This window comes from Diuraphis noxia, unplaced genomic scaffold, assembly GCF_037042655.1.
Source record: "Diuraphis noxia isolate RWA-SAM2 unplaced genomic scaffold, SU_Dnox_SAM2 contig0002, whole genome shotgun sequence".
In the NCBI taxonomy this organism is placed as follows: domain Eukaryota; kingdom Metazoa; phylum Arthropoda; class Insecta; order Hemiptera; family Aphididae; genus Diuraphis; species Diuraphis noxia.
This window is the reverse complement of record NW_028301712.1, coordinates 43270018-43296773: the sequence shown is the minus strand read 5'-3', so window position 1 is coordinate 43296773 and position 26756 is coordinate 43270018. Positions and strand designations below refer to the sequence as shown.

At 38.6% G+C, this 26756-nt stretch overlaps 1 protein-coding gene and 1 long non-coding RNA gene across 6 annotated transcripts in view; one reads left to right on the top strand and one right to left on the bottom strand.

Annotated features, from left to right (window-relative positions):
- Positions 1–26756, bottom strand: part of zfh2 (Zn finger homeodomain 2) — a 107433-nt gene that overhangs the window by 67501 nt on the left and 13176 nt on the right. For 2 of the 5 annotated variants that reach the window (XM_015515346.2, XM_015515345.2), the window contains exons 1-2: positions 11355–11801; positions 276–3433 (exon numbers count right to left, since the gene is read on the bottom strand). In XM_015515346.2, the coding sequence (XP_015370832.2) occupies positions 276–3366 (3091 nt within the window). In that variant the 5' untranslated portion in view covers positions 3367–3433; positions 11355–11801. Of the gene's footprint in view, positions 1–275; positions 3434–11354; positions 11804–26756 lie in introns of those variants that run through there. The other 3 variants (XM_015515342.2, XM_015515343.2, XM_015515340.2) reach the window with 2 other exon arrangements.
- LOC149058492 (uncharacterized) lies at positions 24021–26504 on the top strand. The gene is made up of 4 exons (XR_016190453.1): positions 24021–24256; positions 24858–24967; positions 25058–25414; positions 26213–26504. It is a non-coding gene; the product is annotated as an uncharacterized LOC149058492 (long non-coding RNA).

The following is a 26756-nucleotide window of genomic DNA, read 5'->3' as shown; positions in this document are numbered from 1 at the left end:
TAATTGATATAAATAATTATTTATAACACAATCAGCAAAATATCAATAGAGTTAATAAAAAAAAAAAAGTAAATTAATTATTTTTACGTATACCTGAACATTTTTTATTCGATTTAATTATTGCAATTTTTTGATTTCTACGTATTTTTGATAACAAAATAAATAATTATGCTTACTATTTTTTATTACCATTGACTATCGGAATCGTTTAAAAATAGTTTTGTATGGTATAATCTACGATTAATAATTATATTATTACGCGTGTAACGACTTACCTTGTTCTTGGTCGCTATCGACAGACATAGAAGTTTGTGGAACTGTGGACACTTGGAACACCATGTTTATGTCGGTCTGTATGTCCTTGCCATCGGACCGCCTTTGCATCTGGTGCAGCTGCTCCATTTGCATATGCTTCACGGTCCTGACGTGTTGCAGCAGTGGCAATTTGTCTTTGCTGGAAAACTCGCAAAGTAAACAGTGATAGACGGAAACGTCGCCAGCGTCGTTGTCCCGCAGATATCGGAATAACAGCGAGGCGGCCTCGTGCCTCTGGCCGGAACAGTGAAGCTGTAATTTGTGCGTGCTGTTCGTGTAGTAATCGCACGCGTTGCATCTGACCTGTACGCCACCGGGCGACGACATGTACTTGAGCTTCCACTCGTTCTGCGGCCCACCCTCCTTCACGTGGTTGACGTGTTGTAGCCTCTGCAAATGTTTGTCGGTCTTGCAGTGAAGCTGAAAGTTGGCTTTCAGGTTTGTCTTGTATGTGCACAGATTGCATATATAGTTTCCAGCCACCACGGTGAGTATTTCTTGTTCACGTACTTTAGTCCGGTCGGTGGACAAGTGATGGGATAGCGTATCCAACGAGTCCGTGACGAACGTGCTACACGTGCTACACTGGAACATAAAGTTCGGATTTTTGTCCACCGGCTCAGGTGGCGGTTCCATAGTCTCTGGGTTCAGTCCGATGTCGGTGTCAACATGTGGTGACACGTCGCCCGTGAAGTGTGGCGGCATCTGTCCACCGGTCATCATTTGTATGAGTAATGCCTGGTTGTACGCCATGTCGGCGAGCGCTGCCTCGGTGTGCGGCGGTGGCTTATCTCCGGGGAGCGTGAGCCCCGGGTGGAAGTGCATTAGCGACTCAAAGTTCATCTGCTGTTGGTGATGTGTCTGTAGGGCGTTGAGCGTTTGCATGTGCTTGACGCTTTGCTGCAACACCATGATATTGTGTGTATGCTTCTCACTGGTCATATGTATGCGAAGGTTCCGAGCCACGTTCGTCTCATAGTTGCACACCTCGCATCTGAACGTAGGCTTGGGCTTCTGGTTGATCATTGGGCTGCTCATAGCTGGATGTTGGCTGCTCGTCGATCCTGGGCTCATGGCCGAAGATTGTTTCGGGTGCTGAGACGGCGACGAAGCCTGGTGCCTTTGCATATCGTTGCCGGCCACACCACCGTTTTGTAACTCTTGCATGTTGTTGAGATGCTTGTCAGACTGCATGTGTATGCTCAGGTTGCCCTTGGTAGTCGTCGAGTAGTTGCACACCTCGCAGCGGTACGGCTTGTAACCACACGTGTACGTTTCGCCCCTGGCCAACCGCGGGTGCGGTTGACCGGCGATGCAGTAGACGCACGATGTTTCAGACTCGGGGTGTTTCTCTTTCATGTGTATTTCCAACGTCTCTTGGTATTTGTAGTGCCAGTTACATTTCGGGCATTTAAGCGTTTTACACGAATTTCTAGAATGCATACCTACCAACGACCCGCCGACTCCACCCAGTCTTGAGGAACTTAAAATGAGCTCGCACCTGGCGCAGTCTACTCCGCTGGGCCTACCGTTCATGTGATCTGGACACACGCCAATTGTAGTACCGGTCATAAAGTTGGGCGGCGGTTGAGGATACGTTAACGGGGCGCCACCGGATATGAGTTGTGGGCTGAGTGTGGTACCTGGTGACGGGCTGGCACCTGGTGAAGCGCTGTTGCTCCGGGCGGACGTGCCTGACGACACGGCCAACGCGGATATTGGACTCTTCCTGGTCAGGTCCATGATACAATCGTACATATTGGACCTGCCGCCGGCTCCGGAGGTGGCGGCTTTATTACTACAATTATTGTTTTTACTTAAACTAAACGAGTTAACATTACTTCTAGGACTACCAGATTGAGGTAGGGAGACGGACGTCTCAGGAACTGTATTGACACTCGGAGAAGAGGTGGGTGGCGTGGCATTACGCCTGTGCACCACCAGGCTTTCCGGGCAGCCCTTCTGGTCGCCAACGCTGCCAGCACCGCCGTCAGATGAGGAGGAACGATTACCGTCATTAATAAACGCATTAGGAACTTTGTGAGCGGCGCTCGGAGACGACGACGACGACGACTGGGACGGGGATGCGGTCCGAGCATGAGCTTTATTGGTGGACAGGGCCAAGGGCTCAAGGAAGGACACCAGTGGCTCCTTTTCCTTGCCCACGCATTGCACAATGGCCGACGCGTTCTTGTGACCAAGTATGTTGTACTCGTCCTCCTGAAGCGTGACGCCGTGTTCACCGGTGGCGTGCGCTACGAAAGACTTTGCGTACCCGAACGACAGTTTGCATATGAAGCACATGAGTATCGGCTTGACGGGCACCGTCGAACAGTCGTTGGACAATGGCGGCGTCCGGCTGTCCGGCGCACCCGCTTTGTCACGTACTGTATACACCCTGTAGCTGTGCATCACCGGCACTTCAGGAACTATCTTCTTGTCTTGGAACACCCTGTTGAGGGCCGCGGCGGCGGGTGCACTATTGGTTTGCTGCTGCTGTTGTTGCTGCTCGTACAGGTCCCCGTAGTTGGCCCGGGACACGTAGAACGCATTAGCGATCTGCGGGAACACCTCGGCTTGCGATAGGTTCACGCCCCGGCCATCCACGATACTGCCAGATCCGAGGAGCTCGGACGGCAGGTCGACGCCGTCATCCTCGCTCAGCTCACTGTTGTCCTCGATTATGTATGCCGACCCATCTGGGTTGTACACAATCTTGCCGTCGAACTTTTCCACGTCACTGCTGTTCGCCCACGATTCAGACTCGGCATCCGGTTTGCTGGCCACCGAGTCGAACTTGCTGCCAGATGGTGGCGACGTCAAGCGGCGCTCCTCGTCATCCCGGCCGGCGATCACGCCCGTCACCGGCGAGCTCGACTGCTCTTCTTCTGGGCTCATGTCAGCCACGACAACTGCTGCGGTGGCGGCTGCGTTGCTGCTAATCGCTGCACTGATTGTCTCGGACGGTGTGTCTGTAATCCATCCGGCGGCACGGTCCACTAGGCTTCCACCTGTTGGCGAGGACGATTGTATTGGTATCGGTGACGGCATTTCTGGTTATCAATCATCACCAATGTATTCGCACCACTGCCTTGACATACCCCGCGTACACCACAATCTATTAAAAAACAAAAAAAAAACACAAACCATAAGTAACATTTTATTTGTTGGGCAAATATTTTAGTTGGAATAAATTAAGACGACCTGGGTCAAACATCATCATAGCATTATATTATTATTTATTAAATTTAGCAGCTAGGTAGAATTGCTAGTTATGTTAGATTTAGATATGTAATATATATGTATTATATATTACATTATATATAATATACCAACGATATTACCTACAAGTATTTTATTTAATATTTTTTTTAATTCGAATTTAAAGTCATCGATTTCGACCACGCCCCCCGATATACGTATGTTTCGCACTACATGATACGAAAACCGGTAGCAAGAAAACAGGACTACCTACATTTTTTTTCTGTTCTCATCTATTATCATTATTCCTATTATTTTATATAATATACTTAAGCGTACTATCTATATAGTCTCTGTCTATAGCAGCTACACAATTAGAAAAAAAAGTGTAAAAAAACTCTATACGTGTCCGTCTTAATTCGCGTTCGCCTGTCGTCCGTGAAGGAAAAGGTGATGTACAGCTGTTGTCGCGGTATGTGACACTAACGCTTCCATTGTTCGGAAACCGCCACAGCTAATCAAGCCCGTCCGAATATATATTTTTATACTTATTGGTGAATCGTTAGTTAATATTTCTCTGCTATTTTTATTTTACCCCATGTTTATATATGTACAGTGCATACCTATACCAGTTTCGCGTTCGCCGCTCACAACCGGTCCGCGAAATGTATAATTCATTCTGTTCACGAATTCGGATAAAAACAATGCTCTTTTGTGTTTTGCAACAACATTAACATAATTCCCGAACGAGGAATATAATCATATAACAGGTATTAGGTACTTGTGCACGCAACGTCTTCTTTATTTTTATTTCGTTTTTTTTACAGAAAACCATTTAATTCATTTTATAATATATTTTTTTAATCCGTAATTATTTTCAGAGAAAAAATGTTTTTAAACGTTGCGAGTAACGATCATTCTGCGGAAACACGCGGGTGGATGTGGGACAGAGGAAACGACGACGACAAAACCTACAGGAAACAGCCGATTGCCTCCGCTGAAGACCGACTTCGCGCGCCCGAATAACCAGGTCGACATTTCCGACGTTTTGACTAGGCCGTTTATATGCATTCGTGGTATACCTATACCTATAAGTTAAATATAACTCTAAGAGAAGCAACTACCTTGCAAGTGACGTAGAGGTCTTTCGGGGGTTAATTGTTGGCGCCAAAACACCGCCTACCAGGGACAAATTAGAGGATAATTACTGGTGGCGGCACAGGCGGCCGACCATCGGTATAAAACTACAAAGTAATAATTACACATCGAAATAACAATATATATATATATATATATATATATATATATATACATACATATATATTTATAGGCGTACCTATAGCGATTAAAGACGCCAAGAAGTCCGAACGGAGAGTTCTTCGGCGGCGAACGCGGCTCCAGAATATTACATACATTTTTTTTTTTGAAAACTCATCACACACAACACACGTCTTGTCTTATAGGCGACGACGGTAATATAGAAGGTATGAATCACATAATAGATAAGTAGATATTATATTATATTAAATTATATTATATATATGTATGGTTTGAAATAATAGTTTTATAATAATTATTATAATCACCTAATAATATGCATTTATCGCGGTTATATACACCGTCAATCAGTTTTTAATTTATCTAAAGAGATAAAACACGTGGTCACAGGACACCGAAAATTCGCCTGCTATGGTCGGAATACAATACTACACGAGCGGAAAATAGTGCTTGTGGATACAAAAAATATCGTGTATTCACGAGCCCTTCCTCCGATTTCCCATTGGCGCCGCCATTCGGCAGGAGGAGGAAAAGCTCACTTAACGGCGAGAGCCTGCGCGTGTTCATTTACACAGATGACCGTCGCGGCGGCGGCGTTTCCAGTGGAAACCAAAGTTATATGTAATTATTTGTCCCGAACGCCAGCCCGACTAAAGACAACGTGATATAAATGAAACAATTCTCGAACAAATTTTTTTAAAGATTTTAGCGATCCATGCTATTAGGTACAAAAGGATATTAAACTTATAAGTTATATTACTCAAGAAGGTAGTATAATATTCACAGTTAACGATTTTAATTTTATTTTTCTCACACCGTACCTATAAATATAACGAAAGGTAACGAACCTAAATCTAGAACTCACACTTACACGAGTGAACAGATACGTGGATGAAGTATCTATGTGCGTGTATAGAGAAACGTATAAAAAAACATCATCAAAATGCGTTACATAATATAACGGACACACACATTAAAGTTTATATCGGAGATTTTACATCATTAATTATTATAATATAATAACATTTACGTTTTTAATTACTTTGTTTATATCCATTTTAATTAATGTATTTTTTAACACACTATAATAAATGACGTAAAACGCATTTATCGAATAGAGGTACCTAATAATAACGCATTAAGTTAATGTTTTTTTTTTTAATTTTACAGTGGCACAGGATCACAGTGGTACAGAATTATTATATTTTCGCAATCCCCGTAAAGACAACATTTTTAGTTCAATAACGTAATTATTGATGTAATTAATAGAAACAAACTAGTGCAAGGATCATATTTGTTCGTAATCAGTTATTATTTTATTATAAAAAGTGATAAATTTCATGAACGAACAGAGCTAGTTTATTATTATTATAACTATTCGTATTATATATTAATATGATTTCTGTTGATTTGTTCTTATTTAATTGGCAATAATACATTATAGGTATACAATTAAAGACAAATATAGTTTTCTAACCCAATTCACCAAGCATATGCCACGGCCTGCATACACACACGCTAGGTTTTATCTATTAGTATTTATGAACGGTTATTATTTTTTTTAATTTTAATTTTTATAAATGTTCATGCACGTATATGTGTGCTTTATCTAATGTGTTTTATGCCAGGTATTTTTATAGGAATATTTTAATATAAGATCGATTTTAAATTTTTTTGTTATCCATAGGTACGTAACATATGTCCTCCCGCACACGCTACAATGCTACATACGAAAACGATTAATACTATTTTTTTCTTAATACACATTATAATAATAAGAAAAAACACACCTGTTTGAATGATAAATCACGCTATCCGAGAGCGCGCGCGCGTTAATTACGTATGCATGCGGCCTCCGGGTACCCGGCATACCTATAACAAATATTTTTCGTTTTTTACCGGTATTAATTAGTAAACATCCCCCGGAGCTTCGTTTTTTGAAGAACGAAAAAATCCGTTGTGGATTTCTTCGGCGGCGGTCACGTGAAAACACATAAATTTATTACCCATATATTATACCTATAACAAATATCGAGCATACCTTGATGTATATATACAAATACATTATGTATAGAAGGGAACACTACGCGCGTCGAGCGACGATGGTTTTCGCGTTTTCTCCCGTCGGCGACAACGACGATAATATAATTGCCGTTTTCCTATTCATCATCCGACCAGAACAAGACTACCAGCGCTAACGAAAAAAAAATTAAATAGAATAAAACACCGGCACATAGTAATAACCACCACCCGCCCTCGCATAGGTCGGCGACACCGGCCATCTTGAATTCCAAATGAGGTCCGTCAAACGCGCGCACAACATACACACATTACATACACCTATATATATATATATATATATATATATATATATATTTATATACACAACACATATACACGACACATGCACACGCACGTGTATAATCGTCATTGTTCTCGGGACCAGACGAATCGGTTGAAAACGAAACACTCTGTAGAGGCTAAATTTGAATCTCGCATAAAACGGAGGGGAAGAACGAAAAAATCGCGCGAAAGTGGACAAAAATATAATACACTGATCAACGGCGTATGTACCTACCAACTATGTAATATATTAACGATCGATTGAGCTCGAATGATGTATTATGGTATGTATCCGTTCTAATAATTATTATTATCAATATGCGAGAAATTCGGCCTTCACGCGAAACAGACGCCTACCTATACCTAGGTAGGTATAATAGTGCACGTAGTATACGCGTAATTATAATTAGTACGAGTAATAATTATTATTTTCGCGTGTATCCGTCATCAATGTACATTGTACATATACCTATTAGTATGGTGTAACAATATGATATATTATAATATAGTAATGGCTAGGGAGGCTAGAATAATTATGACTTAAAAATAATTATTATGATTTTTTTAGAAAAAAATAGAAAATTATAAATTGTAGGTAATGTTTTTTATTTCAGACTTCTAAAAACATAATGAACATAATCATATAGGTAATAATAAATTTTATTTGTACAATGTATACTCTCACGCACATGACGTGCTCGTTCACGCTACACAAACGTGTCACATACATGATGCTTTTACAAACATTCAAGTATCAGTGTTGATGTCTTAACTATAACTTGAAAGCGCAAATATACGTATATAGCTGGTATAGTTTCTTTTTATTATTTATTAAAAATGTAAGTAGGTACCTACATTTTGATAGAATATCAAAAATTAAATTTACATAGCTTCTTAAACATTTAACTCGTCCATTACCTATATGTCATATACCTATTCATTGGTGTTATTCTGCACCAAATTATTTTTTAGGTTTTTTAAGGTCATACACATCCTAACCCTAGTAATCAATGATGATACAATAAGAACAGACGTCCATTAAGCATTATTAAATATGAAAAACTGATAAAATATACACAATATAAAATAGGTACTAGGTATACTACAATAAACTATTATACGAATATACAACAACCTGCAAATATTGTGCCGTTTAATGTTTATTACATTAAAATATAGATCACTAGTTTTTATTGTGTATTAGCTAGGTGTATAATATATCATAGAAGGACAGTCGACGAGAGTGGCTGCTGCAGCAGTTATAATGACGGCACGAGATAGAACATGAAAATAGTATGATTTTCGAAGAAAAAAAATTTTAAAACGCTACCGGAATATAAAATCAACGGGTATCCTATAATCGCGGATAGCGCGGAATAGGTACTATATATTATTATATATACAAATATAATATGAATATACGTATAATACGTGCGTACACAGAAACCAGATAATAAAACACGACGAGATTTCGAGGCGATAACATTGTCTCTGACCCGGCAACCCGCTGCGGGGGGAAACGTGGTGGTCACCGAAAATATAAAAAAAAACCAGTAATTCTCGTTATTTGGAGAGAGAAGACGACCATCCGCCGACGACTATACGACTACTACGACGATAGCCGATATATTATACAGGTATATATTATTAATATAACATAATATATGTGTACATATACATTATTACTTTTTTTAATTCTTCCCCACGCATGTCTATTAATTATACTCGGTTCTCTCGCACGAATTCGTTAATTATTCATGGTCCTTGGGTCCACGGTGGACGCAGACTCGAAGAAAAAATACCCAAAGCAAAGAAACCGACGACGATGCGAGTGGAACGTTATTTTTTTTATTTATACGGCCGTTTAGTTTTTTGATAATGTTGTAAATGAAATTAAAAAATAAAAACTTAAATAAAACAAACAAAATAACAAACGGTTCGACGGCTCGCGCGTCAAGTCTAAGGGTAGGAGAGAGGCGCCGTAAAACTTCAAAAATCGCGAGTAAGGCACCACAATAAAATAGTTATGCTTTTAATGCAGCACTCGTTCAGGCATACAATTCTGAATGTGTGCAGCATTGGCCGATAAAATACACGTATATATTATACAATATGGGTAATATAAATACAATATACAATATTCAGAGGTAAACTGTAGATATGTAAGTATATGCGCGCGTCAAAACGGGAAACGAATATCGTAAAAAACAAAAGTATAGTATAATATTATATAATAAAACAACCGTCCGCACACAGTCGAGAGTTATTATTATTTATAATTACCCTCGGGACTATATTCATATTTATTTTTTTTCGACCGGTACTATAATATATCTTACCTATTGCTTCGACTAAAATCGATTTGCACCGAAAAAACCGGAATGCACTGCAAGAACCCGGGCCGCATGCCGACTGGTTCGATTGTCCAGAACAATTTTTCCTATTGTAAGTTTTTAATTGCGTTTAATTAATTAAAAAACATTCGTGAGTCCAATTAATCATATTATTATATTATATATAACTATAGTTTTAGTAAGTCCACCGGCCGCTGTGCGTATATAGTAATTACTGCGGTTTCATTCCCGGAGCGATAAACAACACGACAGGCAAATAAAATACCTATAATATTCGACATAAATAATTTCAAAGCCGTTTGGAACCCATATTTTTCCTTCATTAATTAACACGCGTTTTAATATATATACATAAACGTTCATGTACACACACAAACGAGTATATTTTATTATTATTATTTTTTTTTTTTAACACAGTAATTATACTTTATTACTCATTAGTCATTACCGAGAAACGTTTGTGTGCGCTTTTATTTATAAGAAATTATTAAAGATTAAAACGCGAGGCTCATGTGTTGCGCAATTATTTTTATTGCATGACGTGGTTAGTACGTAGCACCCGCGTATAGCTTCGAAATGGCCAAAACATGTACATTAATCCCGTTTCGAAAGTATAATTAATAATATAATGTATGATATACGTGTACGATTTGTTTAACACGAAAAAAAATACCAAACATGTCATTGTCATAAGTCGGGAAACCTTTCATTTATTATAATATTTTGTAATATATATCTATATATTACCTATTATGTCACGTGCCCGAGAAATTTACATAAGCGCGGTGTTCCCCCGACATAGCGATACACGTGCGCGCGGGCCCTATAGCGACAATATATGCATTATAATATAAGGTACCTGCGTCACGAAGCGCATGGGATAGACTTTGAATTTTCATCTCATTTGAATTTCTCGTGAAACTGGTTCGGCACGAGCGTCTCGTCTACGGGGAGACCATGATATTATAATATGCAAAGTAGCAGGAGACGAATTTATATATAATATAGGTATAGCTGGTATAACTATATTATACTATACTAAAATGTTTGTCACAGCAGCAGGTATAATAATACAATAATAAAACAACAAACATATTGACCTAACATAATAATATAAAGTAGGTTCTACGTCGAAAACAAAAGTAATATAACGCTATTAATTAATAATACCTACGCCGTAATATTTACCGATGACTTAATTAAAAATAAAAACAAATAATACATAAACTTCCGGCGCACACGAAATTTCTGATTTATCTGGTGACCTATACACCTCCGCGCGGTAAATTGTAGATAACGCGCGTAAATTATTATTATTGTGCACCAGTGCTTATAAATATGTGTCGCGAGCACGTGGTGACACAAGCCTTTGTTTTCGCTCGCTTGTAATAAAAGCACAATATATAATATGCAGTTATGTACACTCAGACTCAACACATAACATACAGTGGACTTTTAACCCACCGAAAATTGACGCGTCTATAATTACCAATTGTACTTCAAATCAATACACACTTAAATCGCCGGCTGCACTTGCGTTTCAACGGTTAGTTCACTGTTCATATCGGATGTGTATAAATGTTAGGTAGTTACACGAAAAAAAAACACAAAATATCAATAATAACGATAATATAATAATTATTATTAAGCTAACGCGATTTTAAAATATATAATCTCCACGGAAACGACCGAAGTCAAAGTTTTGTAAACATCCTATACCTACCTACATAGTACGTTGCAACAGAAAATAAGCGAAAAACCCTACACGAGTTAAAGATATTATGAGACTCGTTGCGTATCCGCCTACAAGAATAATGAATTAAGATCGAAAAATCATAATAAAAATCGCGTCGTTTAAAATACCTCTAAACATGTCGTTTGGACATCCAAAATGATTATTCTGGTTATCCTCTGGGTAGAAAAATCATGTGAACACACACACAAACACACTTGTTATAAGCCAAATTTTTTTACGCAAAACTATAAACGTTGCGGCGGTAACGAACGAACTGAATTATCACGGACGGACGAACGCACACGACAACGGCGAAACGGATAAACGAATATATTTTATTAATATTTATCGTGTAAAATTTTATACAAAAACACTGTTTAACACATGAAAAAAAACACAATAATATTAAGTATAAATAATTACATTTATGAATATTAATATACTATCTTAACATTATTATGTACAACAATCGACCGAAACGGAAAATAATTTAAAAAAAATAATAATGCGTTCTAGTATTTGAAATGGAAAAAAATCACTCGACACTAGCAGTACGTGAGAGCGCGCTCTGTGCCGGGAGACTGGTGCGCGACGCCGCGATGTGCCGGTGCGCTCGGTTCGGTTCCCCTGCAATGGGCACGGAGGGCGGAGTCCCGACCGGTCCCCACCCATTCGCACGCTTGGTGGTGGGGATGTTTTGCATGCGGCACGTCAAACCGTCGAGCGGGGCGGCTGCGTCGGCGGGTTGGAGGGGAGAGGGCGGCGGCGGCCTCCGAAGGGTGACGACGGAGACGACGGAGGCCGATCGGGTCATCGGGTAAGTGGTGCGACGGGGGAGGGGTGAGTGCGCGCCTTGGAAGGGTGTGCGCGACCGAAAACCGAAAGTAATTATGATCGCAGAAATGCGTAAAACGAAATACGAAAAAATATTATGAGAAAAAAACGGAAGGGAAGAAACGACGAGAATAACGCGAACCCCGGAGGCGGATAAAAATATAATATACACAATGATAATATCGGATTCGCTAATCGTGCTCGAGGCGTCGTCAGTGGATTTCTTTTACGCCTTTGATGACGGCTGCGTGTAAATTAATATTATTATATTTGCCTCTAAAATTTCAAATATGGACTTCAAAAACCAAATTATAAAAATATCATAATTATCTCGAATGCTGTGCGAGATATCCTCGGTGACAACGAGACACAGATCCGGATGAGTTTAATTAAAAAAATTAGAAAATTATTTCGTAATGAATAACCTTAATGAATAATTTATTTATTATTATTATTCGCAGTAAAATGACACGCAACGGGCCGCGAGAGTAGCCCGTTGTGCGCGCGTTCGGGCGGCGGACGACACTAGTTGACGGCGCGACCCAAAGATAGCACTGCCAGTTACACATGATCACCTTTCTCACTCTCTCTCTCTCATACCAATTTCCGACAAACCGATACACAATGCTATAATTTAATATTTTACTATTTTAGACATTTAAGCTGTTTGGTTAATATACGTGTAAATCGTATAGCACTGCCATGATTTAACATTAAAATTTCAACATTTTCGTAAACACTATATTATAATAAGCGGGCGCATAATTAATGTTGTCGCCTTGCGTTCGCATAATTTTATTTATACCTATAATAAACACACCTCAGAATCCAAAAATCGAATTATAGGTAGTGAATGATCACACACAATGAACGAATCCGAAACAGATTCGAAGAATTATCTCGGCGTTGCTGCGTGGCGATAAATAATAGGATAGGGCGGAAATGACTATTTGTAAACTATATATAGAACACCTTGCACGGATCCCGCCCGAACGCATCTCTCAGTTATGTTGCAACAAAAGAGTTATTGTCAATTTTAACGTCACTCGCTTCGAGACCCGTACGGTCTGGTCAAATGAAAATAATATCTTTTCACGGGTACAATATGATTTTTAAGTAATACACAATAATAGTAATAATGTATAAATGTTGTTGAATAGTGAGAAATAAATAAATACGTACGAACGAAACCGTCGATAAGTCAACGTCACGTCAGTAGTATTAAAAAGGATTTCGTTCGTCAAAGAATTATTACACGCTGCAGCAGCTCACACGTAGGTATATAGGTACCGTCATCGCATTATCGATCGTTTTGACCACACACACAGGTAAAAACCGAATTTTGACATTTCTTTGAAAATCACATTGTCAACCCACACACACGTTCATTTCAAATCGTCGCCTACAACAATACACGGTACCACCACCGAGGTTTTCAAATTTAATACTAGGCGGAATAACGATTCAATGATTTATCTACCTATATTATAAATATACATATATATTCACGTGTTCTGCCGGTATATTATAAATCACATAAATACCATACGGTCCACATTGTCGACCTACGAAAATGTTCGACCGCCCTAAAACCGTTGTTGGGACACGTTTTGTAGGTACATACCTACATTATAATATAATAATTCCGAAACGATTGCAACAGTCAAAAAGTTTTTACAGTTTGTCGTAAACATAATCACAGTACGGATTTCTATAAAAACGGCTCAATAAATATCGATGAAACACATAATCCGTGTATTATACACGCATGCAAATATGACAATACCTATGTATCTGGGACATAGGTACGCACAGAACTGGGATCTGACTATACCGCACAAGAAGCAAATTGTTTGCGTTGTGTAAACAGTAAACACGTCATATTATTATGTATCATTAAATGGGTAGATATATATATACGAATATTATTGTTTTCAATTCTTTGTTTACGGGCCGTGAACGGAATTAGTAACCGCCACCCCGGGTTTGTGATGTACGGAAATCTAGTACGATGGACATTTACAAAGTGCGTAAAACCAACAAAACACACACACACGCACAAATACATCACACAAAACATCCTTTTCCGGCTTTCTGGATTGTGTGTGTATGAGCGCACTGCCATGCCGCGGCGAGTGTGTATTCGTACCACGACGGCGTTTTTTCAATGGGATGACCGTTGGCCGGCGCGACAGATGAATGGAAGTCCGCGGGGATTCGCGCCCCTGATGACGTCACCTGTGACTAGGTCAAGGGTTCGGCCGCCAAATGTACACACACGCGATCGTGCGCCTGCGCACACAGTCGTGCGTCTATTATTGTGCACGGTAGACCCGCAAGTCGTCGTCGTAACAATATTTAAAGTCGTCGTCGTCGTTAAAAAGCCGTTGGTGAGATTATCGTTTTGGTTTCGTTAATATTATTATGCAGCGCCGCCACCACAGTTCTCGGAAAGACGAAACGTGGCAGTCATATATGATTTTCTTTTCCGTCGATAAAATAATATATATATATACACATTAATTAAGCGACGGCCGGCCGTTATTAATATTGACCCCAGTCCAGCCATTATTTTTCATTTCCTAACCTAACACCGTTTCTCCTCTCGACCGTCATCCCCACCAACACGCACACGCAAGCAAGCGCAAATACAACACACACACGTCCCGAGACCAAGCTGTAGTAGTTTATACGATGGTTTATACTGCGCGGGGGTTATTCTTTTTTTCCTTATTTTTCTTTTCTCAGTATTCCCACCCCCTCATCCCTTACACCACTTCGCCAGTCATCATCGTACCCTATCCGACTCTCTGCCGAGGTCTTCAACAATTAGATAAATTGGATGCTTACGTTTCGGGTCCCGGGCATATCTCAGAGTCGCCATTCGCCTCTCTCTCCCTCTACCGCGCGCATCAGCTATAGCATACACACATACCACGGGTTTTTCCATTAATTAAAAGCCTAAACCGAGTGGGGAAAAACTTACCTCCCCACCACCGCCGTCGTCCCAAGTCCACCGTCTGTCATATATATATACATGCGTATATATTCGAATTAAACACACTCACGCAAAGGCGGACGGCCAGGCGGTGGCGGCGGCGTTGCCAGAATGAACGCGCAAAAGCTCATTAAAGACCGCGTCGTTTGTCCGGCCGGCGCCTGGTGCCCAGGCGATTTAACCACCCGCCCGCCCACCCACCCATGCACCCGTTGTCGTTGCCGCCGCTAACACGCTCGCTCCGCAGCCCACCCTACCACCGATCACACGCTCTCTTCTATATATAAGCGACGACGTGAGCACTGCGTGGATGAGAAGAGGAAACGCAGACGCGCGGTGGGTTTAATTGACCGCCCGTTGTTTTTGCCCGGACGCCCGCAGAAATTAAAAACGACCATATACCCGAGAAACTCGCAATGTACGAGTGTGCGTGTGTGCGGGAGAAAACTGCCGCGCCGGTCGATGGTTTTTCCGGAATTTTCGCACCAACGCGCGCTCATAGGTCGTATATAAGTAACGACTTCGGTACAAACACACACATACACATAAACATATGTATACGTAAATATACGATCGTGCTGTTGTAGTATTGTTGTATTAGTGGTGTAGAATGTAGATATATATAGCAACAGGGGCAGTAATAGTGGTAGTAGTAGTAATAGTGGTAGCAGTCGTAGAATAGTGTTGTGGCAGTGTGTCGTTGTAAATAGCGGAAAATCCTATCGTACAATGTTTCCTATTTGCACTGCGTGTTTAGGGAGAAAAAAAATAAACCGTCTAGCCAATTTATACTTTCACACATATACGCTCACACGTAAGCTAGGAAAAACCCTCTTGAAGGCGCCAGACACGTGGTTCTACTCTATAGTTATATCCCTACCAATAGTGCGTATATAGGTATATAAATCTTTATAATATAGGTACGTACAAAAATCATACAGATATATTATATGATACATGAATCTCGATCGTTTTCGAAAACAATTTCTTTGAACTGACAAACTTTTAAAGTTTTTTATTTTTATTTTTTAAAAAACACCGAAAAACAGGGAATCCAATACATGTTTTATCGCTATATTATTATACAATGTCACATGCGCACTTACGAGCAATAACGTCTTACGAGGGGAAGCGACAAAATCACCTCTTTATATCCTGTTAAATAGCGTCGCTTTTAAGTCATGAAATTATATGGATGGAAATATGGAAATTTAATTAATTCATTCTTGACGGTAAACTGTTGCTGCGTTAATTGTGCTTGTAAAACCGCCCGCGAAATTTAATACTACTTGATACCCAGAGGGGAAAAACTGTCGTACCGTTGGAAATTCGTGTTTATTACAGCAATTAAAAACCGATGTAAACAACAACGATGAAAAGTTTAATGTAATAAAAAAAATTAGTTTAGTATTTTTACACCGAATAATAATAATAATAATAAAACACTGTTAACGTCTTAAACGAGAAAAGTATTTTGCAATGGGGGAGATTTTTTTAATGACCGTTGCGATTTTATTCAACAATTAATTAGTGGGATTTCATGTTCAACGATCGTGTAAAAATGAATTAATTTCAACCAACGAGGGGAGCATTTTTTTCTCCGAAATAAACATAATATATTTATAGGAATGAAAAAAAGATTATTAAAAAATGAGCCTTTAAACCGGACATTTTTTTGACCTTCGATTTGTAAATAAACAAATCCTTTAGAACCCTTCGTGGGCGATTCAACAGAACAAATGCCGAGAACAAGAAATCGGGTAATATATTTTTTCATTAAGCCCAATATTTTCGTAGGGTCGCATTCCTAAATATATTAAATATTATCGAGAAAGAACGTCTTTAGGGGAAAATCATCTCTACCCATCTCTTTATACCACATTTCTTCGTCCTTCTCCGGTATAATTGAAGGACCCGAGTAATATGGTCCGAAAGAAAATTGAAATGAGTTTATGGGGACTTGTGTTATTATTATTATTAGGTATTCAATATTGAGAAAAATTCCACTGATGGCTGCTGGAGTGCAGCTGGTCCATAACAAATAGCTTAAATCGATTGGAAACAAGTTTAAGTATTACGTTGTTTGAAATACATTTTTGTTTTAAATACTTAAACTTAATTCTGACAGTAAAATTATATTTGAACAAAGACGTCTTTTCCATTGCGTTAATATATATGGAAATAATGCGCTTGGCACTGAAAACCTGTTTTATTGCAGTCAATAACTTTATTCGCATTTAAAATATTTTATAGAATAAGCGCACTTGTGGATATAGCTAAACGATGTGTTACACTATTTGTAGTTAATTTGTAAACTTACAAAACCATAAACTTAAAAATGAATTGGAATATACTGACTCGAAGCAATAAATGAAAAATAAAACGGTTATATTTTAGAAGTTTATAAACATTTAGTAAATAAATGAACTTATTTTTTTTCAAAACTGTAAAAATGATTATAATTTTGTAACATACGTGTAATATAATTACGACAAATTGTATTAATTAAAAATTAATGATAAAAAAAATGCGTTCTACGCAATAGAAGCGAAGCGCACATGGGGAAAGATTTGTTAGCGAAATCGTAATAATGTGTGAGCAAAGAAATAGGAAATAATTCTTTGGCCGACTGCCGGACGCCGTATCAAAACATAAGTAGGTACTTGACATCTGTCAGCAGTCGGCCACCAACTATCCTCCTTTGGTTTTCATTACCAGACACAATAATATACAATGACGGTGCATGGAGGCAGCAGTATAGTGGAACAAATCGTTAGTATAATATTTTGCCGGACAAATATGCTAATGAATTATATAGTGAACAAAAGAAATATATATATATATATATATATATATATTTATACAATTATACATACAATAATAATCAACTACTATGAGAAAGAAGAAGCGTCTAATTTTCATATTGCCACAAACTACGGCGGCATCGACGACGACACTATCGAAATGACAACCCAAAGTGTCGGTTTTAATCACCTTCGTGGGGCCCCGACGGGGTTAATTGAACCGGAGAAGAAACACAAGACCCGCGTTGTCATTGAGGTTATAAATTGCGCGCGACGCGAAATCAGATAGGTATTGATGAGTCGCCCACGTCGGTACCTAATGGCCCGATCAATCATATAATTAATTAAGCCCCTTTTGTCCGAACAGCCGGAGAGAATGATAAAAAATAAATACGAAAGAAAGAAATAACAAAAAGACACACGCCGCCCGCTGCCCGCCGCCCTACTGTTAATTAAAAATCATTCCGATACCTTTTATATACACGATTTCGGTTGTCCCGAAACTCCCTTTCTCACCACTCTCTTTCTCTTACGACATACACCACTACGGTCTCTCTCGCGATGCGATCGATGCGACCGTGCCGATATTTTGCACCTTTATACACACAGATAGACACTATGTGTGGCTGGCGGGGCAATTAACACGGATGACATTAAAACGAAAAAAAATGCGGGCAAACGGGTTTCGGTGTTGGTAATAAAAAACAAAGTGGAGAACGAAGAAATGCACGAGCGCGTGTGTGTGTACACAACGATATTTTGTCTGCAACTCGTAAAAACCGGCGAGGGCTCAAAGACGACGGTGGTATTCAGAAAACGCGTCTAAAAAATATCCTCAAAAGACCTGTCAAGTGATAATAATTAAAAAATATAATAATAATAATAATTGTACGTTAATGCAAAAACACGCCGGCGCATTCGTCGTCGTGACGTTTTCTATTTACGCACAAACGCGTTCAAGTTCAACCTGACGCACTCGATTACACAAACCACTTAGTGTTCGTAAATTATTATTATTTTATTATTACGTCTATAGGTATATGAGTTCCACTATAATATATACCATAGGTATTATAATAAATATTAAAATATTAATTCTGATAATATTTTTTTTTAAATCTACTCCGCGGGTTTGACCTAGTTGCTGCGACTGCGCGAACAAAACGCAACTATATATGTATATCTATTATCTAATATAATAAAATAATATACGCACACGAGCTTAAACGCTTTTTATGTGCAAAAGCGACGGGCCGCAAAGGCCGGACGGGAGCATATAAAGGAAGAACGAAAACGGTTTAATAATTCAACGGTCGTCTAATGGGGCGACAGCAAGGAGCGGGCGGGCATTAATAAAATACGTACGTCTTGAAAATAGTAGCCATGGATGTGACGGGTTCACGGGGAGGCGGTGGCAGCAGACGACTAGTGTGCGGAGCGCTGAAATGGGTGGGGAGTGGAGAGGAATGATATGGTGAAGGGGGATGGATGGTTAACAGCGGCGCGACGGGGAAAAGTTTTAATGGAAATGGGCACCCATACATATACATTAGTCTGAATGCGGGAAACTGAAAGAACACGTAATAATGAAAAACGGGAGCGGAGAAACTTAACATGTATGAAAAAGACAAAAAAAAAAGGAGAAAAAATAAGGAAAAGACGGTGGCTGAGAGAACCTGTGCGCGTGGCGGGCGATGCGGGGGCAAAGAAAAAAGGGAGATTTCCATAAGAATAAGTAGATGTCGGGAAAAGGCATATACCTTCTTTTTCGCCTATATACCTACATGATATTATATATTTATACGTATAATTTTTTTTAATATTATTTCTTACATGAGGAGAACAGTTTTATGGGGAAAAAATCCCATCATGCATACAACACACATATACGAAATAAGAGGAAAAGAAAGCGCAGCAAGAACGATGGTGAGGGCGGCGAGTGATGTTCTCCGAAAAACTCGGCGCAATCGACAGACGAGGCCCTACAATACATAGCTTTTGGCGAAACGTTTTTATTCGTAGAATGTTTTGTCATATAAATAAATAAAACGGCCCAAGCGTGGAGAAAAACAAAAATATATGCATATATATTTCCCATTGAACGCTAAAACGTGTACAAACCTTGAAAAATTGATCACCGAAAAGGCTCGAAGTATACGATCACCGAGAGACGAATGCGATAAGTCTTTCCGAATAAACCTTGTCTGATTTATCCTTTATTTCCTGATAGAGGTGAAAAATTTCGAAATTCAAATGGTTTTTGATTTCAAAACAATTTCGTACAGTTGATAACAACAACCTTATACAACCGTTCATGTGCATAGCACACATCGCGAACTCTTCCATTTCTCCTCATCCTCGTTCACTTTGGAACTTTTTCAACGGTCGCGTGTCTTATGAATAATGGGTAAGAGAGGGCTGAAGAACACGGATCGCGTTGAATAATAACGAGTAACGACGAGTCATTATATGCGATTATTATATTAAATATTGTGTGACTATACGACGAATATTATACTACAATATTTATATATAATTGGTACGCGTTCAACAAACGGATTTGAACGTATTCCAAAATGGTTTTAAATATCTGTATCCACATTGCTATTTCGTGACGTAAACCAGGCGATTATATTCTAACATAATACTATATATTATAATAATAATAAAAAAATAGGTAAGCTGGTGGATACGCCGTACACGACGGATATAATATTTCGATCAATAATCGAATAGAGGAAGACAGAAAATCAAGAAAAGTCAGTGATTTTGAGTATTCGTATTTTATTGTTACCTGCTGTGGTGGCGACCGTATTATTATATTTCATTAAACCTACAAACGTTAGGTCTAACACCTATATAATGTTTGAAGTTATTGAAACAAGTATTTCATGCATTTTACGCACGCTGCGGGGTTAAGACTTCACGGTGCTGTTGAATAGGATTGAAATAAGGTAATGGCGTCTATACGATATAGGCTATATGTGTGCGAGAATAATATGGGTACAAGGGAAAACAAAATTCATATAATCCGTGGGCGGAAATCCATTATTCAAGATTTATCGGACGGGTAAAGAGAAAAAATACGCATGGTCAAAGAGAAGTGTGGATGTGGCGGCGCGTCACACATAACCTTATATATATATTATATATAAAAGCGACGGCCGTCGCATTGTTGTCGTTTATGTACCTACCTGTGTCCGGTTAATTGAGAACAATACGAGCCTTTAAAGATAGTTGACACGTCGCCGAGTGAACACACACACACACACACATAACGTCAACCCCAACGGGCGCCATTAATTTATTATTTTTACCTATTTTTCAACTTGTATCTCTCTCACTCTTACTACGTCTCTCCGTCTGTCCGACAACCGTCACATTAGTATTATTGCACGTAAATGTACGCACACCGTACACACCCACTAAAATATAATCTCATAATGTGCAGAGTCGCCGACCGTCGAGGACGTGGGCGTTGTCGTCGGTCAGTCGGGGTTATATATATAAATATAATGTCGAAACGATAATTAACAGTTGTTCCTTCCTTTCTACACACACACACACACATATATGGAAGTATACTAGTGTGCGTATAATAATATAACGTGTAGTCGTCGCTAATTTGAAATCAATGTATTTTTGCTCGCGTATATAGAGTCAATATGTGTACAACGAGAGGGGGAGGAGGTCGCACACGGAGAAATCCAGTTTTGATATAAAATAGGTATCCGTGAAAGCCGAGGCGAATACACATGCAGCAGAGACCAGGATTTCTGAGTGCGAGAGAGCGGGAAAGAGACGGGAACTATGCAGAGAAAGAGACAAAAAAAAACGGTTTCTCGCGTATAACTTACAAGCACCTTATGTACATTCTAATTTTTATTATTATTGTGATCATGTATATATATATTATATATATTTTTGTTTCTTTCTATTTAGATTCCACCTCCCAACCGCGGTCGTCTTCCGTATAGTACTTTATGGTCCGGTTAGAAAATAAACGCATTAAAGGAATACTTAATTATTTCGGTCACTCCGTTTGCGGTGGGCCGCCGACGGTTCGAACTGCGATCGCTGTCCGCCCGCCATTGCCATAGTGTAACGATAAGCAACCACTACAAGGCATGGTGTCATAAAGAACAAATTCTCGAATTATACATACAATCCGAATACGGCTGTTTTCGCGGTGAAATACAGCGAGTGGAGGACGGAGGGGGAACGGTATAGGAGAACGGATTCTGAGTCATACGCACGACGCAAAAGTATTATAAAGTTAACAGAAGAGCATCGTACAGGATGGGTAACAATAATAGTGATAATAATGTTTATAATTTATACATCGACCCGATTGCGTACGACAACCGTTTAACGTTTTTAACGACGTTTCCATCGATATCAATGTACGAACCAACTGCAACAGCATTTACGATGTGTGCGTTTGCAACGAGCAAACTAAAAAAAAAATAACTAGCCTCGTCCGCACGATTTGTTCTTTTACGATTATCGCGGTAGCAGCTGTGGTATACAGAATACACCTATAGTAATAGTACCGGTCATATTGTTGTCGGCGACCATAGAACGCGTTAACAACAAATAACGAGAAATTCGCTGCCCGGGATTTGACTTTTTAAACGTTAATTCAAGCAGAATCGTTAAAGTAAAAAAATAACAATAATAGTAATAATAATAATAAATAAACGCGTCGCGCGTCGGTGCTATATTTAAAAAGATTTTTTGGCCCCTGCGACCGGGCGCACGCGTTAATTAGCCGGGGACGTTTTCTTCTTAGCGTGCGCGGTTTGTTGTTTAACGAACTCGCTGTGGCGGTCGGTTTTCTAATGAAATATGCGAATTAATTAAAAATCGTATAGGAGACAACGTGGCCAATATAATATATACGTGTATGCAGTGGACAAGTGTGTCAAAGAAACGGTCATTAATTTGAATTAAAAAAAATAAAAATAAAAAACCCGAAATAGCGTGGGCTCGACGACATTTCATAAGTTTAAATATATATATATATATATATTTATTTATTTATTTAAATATCGCACACAGTGACTGTGCTATGGAATTCAGTGACGGGGCCCAACCCAAAGAATGTTTTTTTTTCATTTATATATATTTGTATTATTTATAAGGATTTGGAGAAGTTTGAAGGAACGCCAAATGAGTTAATAAAATATAATTTACTCTTATTATTACGATTGTTGTTCGTGTATACAACACATATGAGATATTAATTTATTTAAATGTGCATATATTTATGTGTGCGCTAAGAGATTATAATATATACATATATATATATATATATATATATATATATTTTTTTTTTTTTTGTGTGTGTTTAATTGTTATTGCCGGACACACCAGAAATAAAACTGGTCTCGGGAAACGACCGAAACGATGATTTATTCGCATAATCTCTTTGTCGAGCAAGACGTCCCTCTCACCCTCTCGTATATGTATACACTCATCTCCACATTCTCTCTCGAACCCCTCCCCCGATCCGACATACAGACACATCACTCTCTCTCTCACACACACACACACACACACTCAAACGTGCGCTCTTGTTTGGTTGGCAATTGCTCGTGGTATGTGTTTAATCTGCTGCTGATGCTCTTAACTGCTTCTTACGTCTACTACATAGGAGACCGTACGTTATAATTGCCGTTTGTTTCTCGCTATATTATATTGTGCCACAACGAATTATTTTCAAAATATCGAAATTTGAATGCCGCCGACGCCGACTGAGTGACTGACCGTCTGTTAACCGTATAAACCTAAAAAACGTGTTGTCGTCGAGCCGAGAAAAAACCGCATGTTAACGAGATTCATGAAAAAAATCTATTTTTATTATTACAATATTATAAATTATTTTTTTTGTTTCTATTTAATTTCAAGTGTTAGTAGTTATAACTGCATGAGTGGAAAGAAACAACGTGTTATACGAAAGATTAAATGGAAAAAAGGTTAAAATATTTTTTGAAACACACGCATCATGTAATCACATTTTACATATTATATATAATATTAAAAATTCTCGTGGTTGAATGTACAAGTAAAACTCAAAAAACGACAACATTTGATTATGAACGTGTAACAGTTAAAAAAGTTTACAATTTTAATAATTCGCATTACTATAATAGGCACATCAGCGATCGTCGATAGTCACACATAAAATACATCACACGCGCAAGCACGCACTTACGGGCAATAGGCATTACAGGTGGTATAAAATTTTAGACGATTCCACTGTGTGTTTTTTTATCGTCATCCAATCGAATAATGATAATTATTAGCTTGCGGAGATCTGTGTCGATAAATGAAAAAAAAATACGTAACGTGTCCTATACCAAACCACCACTATATAATATTATGTATGCATGTAAGTATGTGTGTGTATAGATATTTGTAGTGACGAAATTAATATAAAAAAATATGTTTTTGAACGACATAATGATGGTTAATAACTACCTTACGTGTTCTGCGGCAGAAAAAATAATAATTGAGATAGTTAATTACTTTCGGATACGCGTAGTTTTGTTGGCGTTTTCATTATTATTATTATTATTATTATTTTGGAATTAGAATAACTATTTTTATTATTATCATTACGCCGTTACGATAATAATAATAATTTTTTTTTTATCATTATAATACCCATTACTGCGTGCCATTGGAGAAAAAGCAGAATGCGGTTTCCTGTGTGTTGGTGTGTATACAATATGTGTGCCAGGGCAACGCGCGAAGTATTATGGCTGCCGTGATAGCAATAGGGCACGTTATTATACACTAGCTGTTGTCTCTGCAGTAATTCGTAGTGTATAATAATGGGAGGTGTGTGATTACAGGCAATTAAAGTAAAGGACGCCGCCCCCTCCCTCACACGTTTCTCTCCGCACCCACACACAGCACAATTCCAATACCGGTTAATTAAACATTTTTATTTCTCTCCTTTTTTATTTTTTTTTTTCGTTTTTACCTAGGCAACGGTAAAACTACACTAGATGCGAAAACACATGACTACGAGACGACGACGACACATGCCCACCGATGTCGCTGCCACAAATGTAAATTTAAAATAATAATAATACTGGTAAGTGATCGTACACAAGGGCTGCGGGAACGTGATCGGGCGGAAAAAAAAACCTTCCTTAATAATAGGTAATGGTAATCCATTATTTAGATGAATGCGTTTCGGTTTGACACGAATCCAGGGACACCGATAATTCACGTAGAAGAGAGGGCGTGTTTCTTGTACAGTGCGTATACAATGCACACACACATAATACAACGCGATATAGGAAGAGTACCGGAGGAAAAAAAATATACATTTTATTATATTATATTTTTTTTGTATTATTTCGTTTGTTTCCGTACAGGTAAAACCAGCGACGGGCGGCAGCGCGGCGACCGTCCCGAACGCGTGATCCAGATTGAGTATAAGATATTATGTAGCTGTGTATAATATTATACAGAGCGTTTCGAGTGGCGGTGCCGATAAGATATTTAACAAACTAGCGACGCCCGCGGATTTATACAGGTGATACCTGAGCATAAATAATATTTTAATATTATTATGATGACAATAACTGGACCACCACCGCCGCCGCACCGGCCAAATTTAAATTTAATATGGCTACGAGTTCGTCCGAACTGGTTCCTCTAATCCGAGTATCCTAATAACACAAAAGACGCGAGGGAAGATAATTTTTATTCAATCTATAAGTCGTTAAAATTTATTTGAATATTCAAATATGATATGCGTACGCTTGCATAAAATATTTTATATTATCGTATTATTATTAATTACACACATGTATGTAACACATATAGGTATGTTTGTTGTATGCGTAATAAATGTCGACGTTTGCCAACTATTCCGAATGCCATCTCACAGACGATAAAAATAACGAAGAGATCGGATAAATATTAATTTCTAAACAAGAACGGTATAGGAAATTCAAAAACGAAATAGATACACCACACCGTGTAGTATACAGTAGGTATACGTTCAATATTATAATAGGTACTGCAGCAGTATCGACGTTACAGGACTGCGGATTAATTACAATAAAACCGATAAAACGTTACCATTCATTAACATTTTTACATCATTACAATGTTTAATATACACAGTTATTGTCGATAATATAAATACACTCGTAAACTTTTCCTAACCGAACGAAGTTGTATATAATATGTAAATTTAGATAATATAACATAATATAATAATATATTGATAGACTGTACGCGCTTTTTTGTGTGCGTTTGTTGTAGGGCAGAAGTGTTAACGTTATGCACACACGCCTCTGATATTCATTAAGTTGTTTTTTTTCAGTTAGTCATAAACGCGGTTTTATGGGTTTACATCGGAAAAATTATACGACACCGGACGAGCGCCATCATCGTCGCTCTGTATACTGCAACACTGCACACTCATAATATTATATATACGTGCTGGATCCTGTAGAGGTTCACCTGATCGTCAGGGTCGATTCATTAGGGATTTATGCTGCGTGAGACGACACCACCGACCGGAATGTTCAACATATATGTATATATATATATATATAGGTACGTCCCGCGGTTTTCGGACACACAACAACAACACAGCGGACGACCCATGCACGGAGCACACAATAATATAATAATGATACCTGATAATAATAACATAATATAATAATATCCAAATGCATTTTTTTTTGTCCATCCACAATGGTTACCCTGCACGTACCCACAATTCAAACATTCGTTATATCGTGAGAACGCCGCTCGGCCGACCTGCACAGACCGATATCTGTACAGTAATATCGATATACGTATTATTATTGTTTCCCGTATCGACCGCAAATTAAACTAACAATATTTGAAATCGTACACAT